The sequence below is a fragment of the Catharus ustulatus genome, chromosome W, assembly GCF_009819885.2.
Source record: "Catharus ustulatus isolate bCatUst1 chromosome W, bCatUst1.pri.v2, whole genome shotgun sequence".
NCBI classification, from domain to species: Eukaryota; Metazoa; Chordata; class Aves; order Passeriformes; family Turdidae; genus Catharus; species Catharus ustulatus.
In genome coordinates this window covers 6,527,105-6,535,745 of record NC_046261.2, presented here as the reverse complement: position 1 = coordinate 6,535,745, position 8,641 = coordinate 6,527,105, and the positions used below count along the sequence as shown (strand labels likewise).

Sequence of the window (8,641 nt, the reverse complement as noted above, 5' to 3'; positions counted from 1 at the left end):
TTCACTCCCCGAAGATCCCGTTGCACTCACCAGTGAGATTTTCAGTGGTCCTTCCTTGTAGGTTCTTCATGGAACCCCCTGGTCTGCCACTTATCTGTCTCCTGAACAGTTGTGGGAACTCCATCTATCGCATGGTGTTGGCTACCACCGAGGGGAGCTAATCACTGAAACTGGGTGAGGCACTCCTTCAGCTCCGCTCGCTGCCCACTGCCCCAGGATGGTGGAAATATTCTGGACAAGAGACCCCAAATTGTCAGGAAAATTAAACCACAAACACCAGAGGTTTATTGTCGCTATCACGCAAGGGAAAGCAATGACACCAACACAGGACTTCTTCAGAGAAGGGAGCCGTTTATTGAATGAACTGCAGGTATTTTATAGTGTGGATCGCAAAGCTCAGGTAGAACAGAAAGTTATTGGACAGAAAGGAAAAACAAATTCTGTCACGTATTCACTGTACACTTGCAAGACAAACAACAGGTGTCTAATCTGTGTTTTTTCCTGCTCTATTGCCTGGCAGAGTTATCTGCATGGGAAGCTTGAGCTAGATTCTGCAGCCCCAAAGCTGTGTATCAAAAAGAGCCTGGAAGGCTTTAGTTCCCAAGAGAAACTAAAGCTGTATACTTGTCACAACCTGAGAAAATCAAGGCTGGAAATTTTCTTAGGCCCTAGACAGCTGCCACAGGTCCCCCTTTTTAAGTTAAAAAAGAAGAGAGAAAAGAGAAGTATTTGTAGTCCCCTACAGGGCCCTTGCAGAAGAGAATAAACACATCCTGAGACCTGAGGACATCCGAGGTGCCATGGGAAATTTCAAGCCTGGTGTCTCTTCCCTGCAAAATTCAATAACAAAAAACCCATAACCATTCTCCAAACTTATCTTCCAGTTTATTTCAAAAAAACCTATCTAATAATGTCTCAGAACTTAAAACAGTTCCAAGGGAAAACAGGTTGATGTTTACCCTCTGCTTGTAGAGGGTTTGTCTGGCTGGTGATCGGCATGTTGATCATCATTTGAAGGCTCTGCATCGGCCACATTCTGTCTCTGATGTCACAGGTCAGGGTGGACACATCTTGCAGGTAGCCAGCGTACCCCGGTGTTGGTTAAGATGCAAGTGTACCCACGGCCCCAAATGATAAGGTCATGCCAGTCCTCTCACTTATTTGTGGTCAAGTCCTGTATGAAGACCTTCGCCCGAGGCAGGCATCTCATCTGCAGCCTGAAACGAAATGAAATGATCCACAATAACAGGATTATTGGAATCTTGTGGCACAGTGAGATGATTGATGGTATACAATGTTTTTTCCAACTGGCTGTGTGGTGTCTCCACAGCCATTGCCCTTTTTTGTTTTTCAAGAACACGCTTCAGAGTACCATGAGTGTGTTCGACAATGGCCTGGCCTGTTGGAGTATGTGGAGTGCCAAACTTGTGTGAGACTCCCTATGATAGGCGGTGACCTCTTTTATGGTCAGAGATCAGTCACCTGCACATTAAAGGGTGGTCTGAGAGTTCTTGTTTTGCAGTCAGGGTGCAGCAGGGCACGAAAGAAGACTCGAAAGTTGATGTTCTGAGGTTTCCAAGGTTGCTTATTCTTTCTTATCTAAGGAATTTTCTGTCTACCTTACAGCAGTCCACTCTGCAACTCATCCAAGGCTGTTCTCCTGCCCTCCGGGGCAGGACTTATCTTTTATACCCTAATTTACGTCTACTTTATTTACAATTAATCACCAATACTTTATACCCACTTTACACCGAGCAGTTTTCCCTTCACCAATCCTGAGTTGGCATCCTGACCCAGAAGATGGATGCCATGAAGAAGAAGAAAGAATTTCTTACTACGCCACAAATCCTCCATCTTGTGTCCAAAACCCCCTAATATAAACAATCTTTAAAACCTTACTTTCCTACCTTTTAATACACCAATTTACACTCTACTTATTTCTGTGACTCTGTAATTCTGTATATAAAGATGGTAATTTCTCCCAGGGACTTAGATCAAACTCACAGGGATTTTTGGCACCTTGCTAAGGCTTCTGAGCCCCCCTGTACAGGCTCCAGGGAAGCCAGAGGAATATCCTGGGTTCCCACAACTCTCCACACCTACAAAAACTGCCTCGTCTTCTGAGAGACGTAAGCAGGGCCATTGTCAGTTTTCACAGAGGAAGGAATGTCCAAGATTGCAAAAGCCATCCTCCAATGGGCAATCACATCGCGACCTTTTTCCCCGGTGTGAGCAGATGCCCACATGGCGGAGGAAAATGTATAGACAGACATATGCACATACTTAAACCTGCCGAATTCAGCAATGTGAGTGATGTCTGTCTGTCAAAGTTGCAGGGCCCTTAGACCCCCGGGGTTCACCCCTGCCAGTAAAGACGCAGCAAGGCCATGACAGTCATCACAAGAGGCAACGATGTCACGAGCCTTGGTGGCCGTCAGATGAAACTGCTTCTGCAAAGAATGTGCGTTCTGATGGAAAAACCCATGTGATGCTCGGGCTTGAGCAAGCTTGTCAGGCTGAGGCGCCACCCATGTGGGATTGGCCTACCTATCAGCCCTGGCATTACCTTCTGTTAGAAAACCTGGCAAATCCGTGTGACTCCATATGTGCAGGACATAATACAGATGAACTCGGTCTTGAATTGCGCACCACAAGGCCTTCAGTAGCCGGAACAAGGCTGCATTGTCAACCTCCTTCAGGAGTGAGCAATCCAAGCACTGAGTTATTGCTACTGCATTAGTGGTTTTTTTGTTCTCTGGCAATTCTGTAGCAAGGCAAGATTGGGATGGACAGCATGAACAGGATAAAAGATACAAAGAGGCTCTTTCTCCCAGGGGTTTCCTTGGTTTATTTCTTCATGGTTTCCAGGGGACAAAGAGGAAGTTTCTTAAAGTTTGGGGTCTTTTCTAGGATCAGGAAAGGGGAGGGGAAAACTGACTTCTTGCCAATAGGGTAATACAGAGTATATAGGGATAGTTTATATTGCAGGGTTTACAGGAATTAAGGGACATATTATTCTTAATACATCATGGGTAGTGGGTTACAACAAGTTATGTCTGCAACATAAGCAGAGTCAGTGACCAAATTCAAAGGTACCTGTGAGAATTGTTGGAACGCCATCGTGACAGCCCTCAGCTCAATTATTTGAGCAGAACCCATCTCATGGCCCTCCAAGGATTGCCAGCCAGACTCATCCTTCCAGGTAACAATGGCCTTCCCTGTTTTGCCTGACCCATCTATGAAGACGGTAGGACCTTGCACTGGCACTCGACTACTTTTGGGTCTCAACAACAGTTGCATTGTCTTTGCCATATGCAATAGTTTATGGCTGGGCAGATGATAAACAATCTGTCCCGTAAATTCTTGCAGCGCACTTTGGAAGGGGACACAAATAATAAAAGCCCCTTCAAAAAAGTCCCGCTCTATAGGAAGTATGATCCTTGTGGGGTCCGCTGCTATCAATTGCACGCATCTTTCACGGCATTTGAGAATCAGGCGGGCAAGCAATTCAAACACTGTTGTCACTGTCTTTTTCAGCTGATGTGGCAAAAAGACCTATTTTAGAATGTGCAAGGGATCAGAGCAGGTATCATTTCATTGGCTAATGATACCCGTAGGATGCAAATCTGGATTAATGATAAACACAGTGATATCATCGGAAGGGTCTACTCGATATACCTGACGAGTAGAAAGAGTTCACTGCACCATCTGCAGCGTTTGCCGTGCCTCAGGGGTCAATGTTTGAGGTGAATCCAAGCGAGTGTCTCTTTTTAAGATATCAGAAAGTGGGGACAACTGCTCTGTGGTCAGTCTTAAGTAAGGATACAACCAACCAATAACACCCAGCAATTTCTGAGTATCATTGAGAGTCTTAATAGAATCTGTGAATAGCACCTCTTGATGTTGAATCGTCTGGTCTAAGATTTTGACCCCTAGATATTTCCAGGGTGGTTGCCGCTGGACCTTCTCTCGAGCCACTTGCAGTCCATTAACAGTGTAAGGCAGCGAGCAGCTGAGGTTCTATCCTCAGCAGCCCATCCTGAGTAGAAGCTAGCACTAAAATACCATCCATGTAGTGGTAAAAATATGCATCAAGAAACTGTTCGCGAACTCCAGACAGGGCCTGAGCCACATACCACTGACAAATAGTCGGGCTGCTACAACAACCGTGTAGCAAAACCTTCCATTGATATCTCTGTCCTGGCTCAGAATTGTTCATTGCAGGTACCGTGAAGGCGAACTTTGGCCTGTCTTCTGGACAAAAGGGGATGGTGAAAAAACAGTCCTTCAAATTGATAACCAAAATGTCCCATCCAGCAGGGAGCATGGTGGGTGAGGGCATGCCAGGTTGCAACACTCCCATGCTCTCCATGACAGGATTCACTTTTCAGAGGTCCTGTAACAACCTCCCTTTCCCTGATTTCTTCCGGATAACAAAAACAGGGATATTCCAGGGACTGTTAGATGGCTCAATGTGTCCCTGCTGCAATTGTTCTTGCACTAATTGGCGAAGGGTGATTAATTTGGATTTGGACAAAGGCCACTGATTCTGCCAGACGGGGTCATTAGCCAACCACCGCAAAGGCATCATAGGATAACCATTGCCCATCACTTCAGTGACCTCAATTGCAAATTTGACCCAATGCGCACCTCTCAGGCAGCCAGAACATCCCACTCCCAGAGGTTGATTGGAGTTGCAGTGATGTAGGGTCAGACAGCAGCCGTTTGCCCATCAGGATTCCTGATCAGCACAGGCCCTTGGCTGACAAAGGTCTGTGCTGTACCCCCCACTCCTGCAATGGCCTGGCCAAGCGAGGTCATTGGCCATGTGGGAGGCCAGGAAGAAAGAGAAATTACTGTCACATCCGCCCCAGTATCGATCAAACCTCTGAGTCGAATCTGAGGCAGGTTGGCTCCTGGTAGTGCCAGGGCGCACACCATTTGAGGGCGCTGATCGGAGGTGTTCATGGTCCAATAGACCTGCGGCAGTCCTGTAGATCCAAAACCACCATCTTTTCGATCTTGCTGATCAGCCCTAGGGACACAGGAACGAAAAGGCACGAGCTGAGTGATGCGTGTTCCTGTGGGAATAGTGACAGGAGGAGAAGGGGTAGAAACCATCGCATGTATTTGGCCGGTGCAACCCGCGTCAGTGACTCCTGGGTGAACAAAGATTCCCTGAAGAGTGGCACTAGATCATCCCACGAGCAGTGCACCCAACCCCTGGCCCAAAGGTCCAAAGGCATCCAGAGGAACCTTATGCACACCGGCAGAGTCCAGGACGATTGTGGGTGCGGTGTGTACATCCACACCGGTGGACCCCCTGGTGCTTGCTGAGTGCTGGCTGAAGAACCCTGCGTCAGCACCGGGGTCTGAGGCATTGCTTGTATCTGCACACTGTACCCCAGAGCGCTCGGCTGTCCATTTCCCTGGCCAGCCACAGGTTTCTTTGATTTACATTGATTGGCATAGTGACCTGGCCTTTTGCACTTAGCATACAAAAAGGCAGGCACACTAGCCTTTTGCTGATGTGATTTCTGCTTATACTTGCCCTTAGTCCTCCCTTGTTTCTGCTGACCACCCCCTGATATCTTCTGCTGGTGCCACATGGCAGCTGCCAATATGGAGATCTCGTGGTCGATAGTTCCCACATTAGCACACACCTGCACCATATCAGAGAAGGGTCACCTGGCAGAGACTGTATAATTTTCAAGTAATCGATGTTAGCATTGTCCCTGGCCAGCTGTTTACATAACAGTTGCTTCAGAGTATCGTCTTCGACTTGCTTTTCCAAGGCTGCTGCCACTTTTTCCACAAACTGTAAATATGGCTCTCTAGGACCCTGAGTGATCTTGACATATTTTGGCTTTGGGGCTGCAGCCTCTATTGTTTTTACAATCTCTGCAAACCCTATCTTTTGGCACTGCTCCAGGATCAAAGGATCCCAGGCAGCTTGAAGATCAGGGCTAGAGAAACAGGGCTGGCCCATTAGAGCATCACTCCCCACATCATGTCTGGGGTCCTCCTGTGGGCACACCATGTTCTCGGCAGCTGCCTTGTCAGCCATGCGTCTCCAATTGTCCTCAAAACCCAAAATTGGACAGGCTGAAACAACACCTGGGCTATATGTCTAACATCATAGGGTGCTAGCAGATCTGTAGTCAACACCCTAATAATTTGCATTACTTGAGTAGACCCAAGCCCATATCGTGTAACCTTGTCCTGTAAATCTTGGACAACATGCCAGGCAATAGGGTCATGCCTGTCGGGTTGTCCTGAGCCGGGCACAGCCTTAAAGACAGGAAAGGCTTGAGGACCCCCCACTTCCTGGGGCTCCATACCACCAGCTGGTGGCAGGGGACCCTCAGGGACCGAGCTGAACTCAGCTGAATCCACCTGGACAGCCTCCTCCACCCGAAGGACTTCTCCTGTAGGCATGCCTAGCTGTTCCAGGAGGTCCCAATCACCCTGCTGCAATGCCCGAAGTCTCACAGCTTCCCAAAATCTGCGACGATTCTTCGGCCGCACTGTCACAGACCACGGGGGAAGAGTCCACAGATTGCTGCGGGAAGAAACCGCGGGATCAGTGCTGTGCCGGCTCTCCGAAGGAAAACCACGCCTCCGGAGGGGAGTTCGCAGTCCATCACCGACGGCAGCGCAGGGCTGAGGCGACGAAGGAAGCCCCCAGGCCAGGGAAGACGACGCAGCAGCCATAGACACAGGTGCAAAAGGCTCGGCCACGGGCACAGGGGCGGCGTAAGTCCCTGCCGCCGGCAAGGCAAGGACCGACCTCGGACACGACAAGGGACCCGGTGGCATCCCTGACGGACCCCGCAATTCCGGGTGGGTGGGACAGGTCGCCAGGGGCAACGCAGCAGGCGATGCCACCCCTCCCACCACCACCACGGAGGGATCCTGACACCCCACCTCAAGAGGCTGGCCAGGCTCTGACGTCAGCGCTGAGGGGACGGGTGGCACCGCCCCTGCCCCTGCAACGGGCAGCGTCAGCCACCCCGCTTCTGCGGGCGGAGCCATGGGCGGAGAGGGTCCCACTCCCGCGGATGGACCGGCGGACAGTGAGGGACCCGCCTCCGCCGGCGGCGGGGGGGCTATCGCAGAGTTCAGACCGCTTGAGTCGAGGGAAGGGGACGGCAAGCTGCCTGGGCCGCCTGACAGCGGCGCATCCCGGTTGCTCGCAGACACTGCGGGACATTTCGGCTCGCTTGCCTGTGACGGCTGGCACGACACGGACGCCGCGGGCACGGCCGCCGCCGCGTGCGGAGCCCCTTAGACTTCCAGCATTTCACGCAAGGCTTCCATTGCACTCGCCAGCCGCCCGACGAGCTCGGCAGAGACAGGCGAGGACTGCACGGTCTCTGCAGGTAGAGGGAGGGAGAAGGGACGGCTGTGCCGGCAGACTGCTGGCTCTCCGTGAACTGTCCTGACCTCGGTGCTGGGGAGGGGGGGACCCAGGGTGACACCGGGGCTAACGGCGGGGGGGGCAGGCAGGCTCGTCTTCCTCCGGGGTGCCCATGCTCTCGAACTTCGCTGGGAAGGGATAGGTAGGCTTAACGAAAACCCTCGGGGATGGATACATGGGCTTTTCGTAATCTTTGGGTGAGGGGTATTTTACCCGCGGGAGTTCTGGGAGGGGAGTCAGAGTGCGGGAAGTCCCTGAACCTGAAGATTTTCCGGAGATGTCACTCCCCTCCTTGCTTTCCTCCCGACTATCCTCCACCCCCGTGTTCATTACACGATTCATGATTCCCCAAGTAACTACCAGGGGAGAAACTGAAGTGTCCCCCTCCCTTAGAACATCCCACAGGCAGTCTCCCAGACTGCCCCATGTCTCCAGAGAGAACGCCTCTTTCGGATCGTCTGGGAATCCAGCCTGTTTGCCCCAAGCCAGTAACGCGATTAAATCGCTGTCTGGAATGGGTTTTTCCAGGGTTTCCAGGACACTCTTCCAGATGGAGAGGATAGGATCCTCCTGCCGGGTCAAATGACTTCCCATCAGTCAAAATTTTTCCACCTAGCCACTAAGCCAGGAGGGAGGGAAACAGAAAACAATTCCTTTCTCGGATGCAGAGAGGGGAAGAGAGCGACGAGAATCGCAGTTTCTTGAGCGGTCTCTCGGTGGCTGCCTGGGCTCTCAACTCGGGTCTGCTGGGTTTCGCACTGCGGGCTGCGCTCCGCTCAGTTCTCCGTGCAGTTCGAGGGACGATCCGATCGTGACCCGCAGGTGCAATCTCAGTGGACACCACCAGATGTCACTATCACGCGAGTGAAAGCAATGACAGCAACACAGGACTTCTTCAGAGAAGAGAGCCGTTTATTGAATGAACCGCAGGTATTTTATAGTGTGGATCGCAAAACTCAGGTAGAACAGAAAGTTATTGGACAGAAAGGAAAAACAACTTCTGTCATGTATTCACTGTACACTTGCAAGACAAACAACAGGTGTCTAATCTGTGTTTTTTCCTGCTCTATCTCCCGGCAGTTATCTGTGTGGGAAGCTTGAGCTAGGTTCTGCAGACCCAAAGCTGTGTATTGAAAACAACCTGGAAGGCTTTAGTTCCCAAGAGAAATAAAGCTGTATACTTGTCACAACCTGAGAAAATCAAGGCTGGAAATTTTCCTA

General features: G+C 50.6%; 1 protein-coding gene across 3 annotated transcripts; it reads right to left on the bottom strand.

The window, feature by feature from the left end:
* Nucleotides 1-353: 353 nt before the first annotated feature.
* On the bottom strand, nt 354-7,377 carry LOC117005039. 3 transcript variants are annotated; one of them, XM_033076265.1, is made up of 3 exons: nt 3,097-7,377; nt 960-1,217; nt 354-830 (listed from the first exon to the last, which is right to left on the bottom strand). In XM_033076265.1, exon 1 carries the CDS (start codon nt 7,033-7,035, stop codon nt 5,989-5,991), a length of 1,047 nt encoding a protein of 348 aa, XP_032932156.1. In that variant the 5' UTR covers nt 7,036-7,377; the 3' UTR covers nt 354-830; nt 960-1,217; nt 3,097-5,988. The 3 variants fall into 3 exon arrangements, with proteins under 3 accessions (XP_032932156.1, XP_032932154.1, XP_032932155.1); XM_033076263.1 differs by having other exon boundaries at nt 354-1,217; XM_033076264.1 differs by having other exon boundaries at nt 354-1,217; nt 3,679-7,377.
* Nucleotides 7,378-8,641: the final 1,264 nt, after the last annotated feature.

Coding starts and splice junctions, on each gene's coding strand:
- LOC117005039 (XM_033076263.1), bottom strand. CDS start 7,035: ATGGCTCCGCCCGCAGAAGCGGGGTGGCTGACGCTGCCCGTTGCAGGG.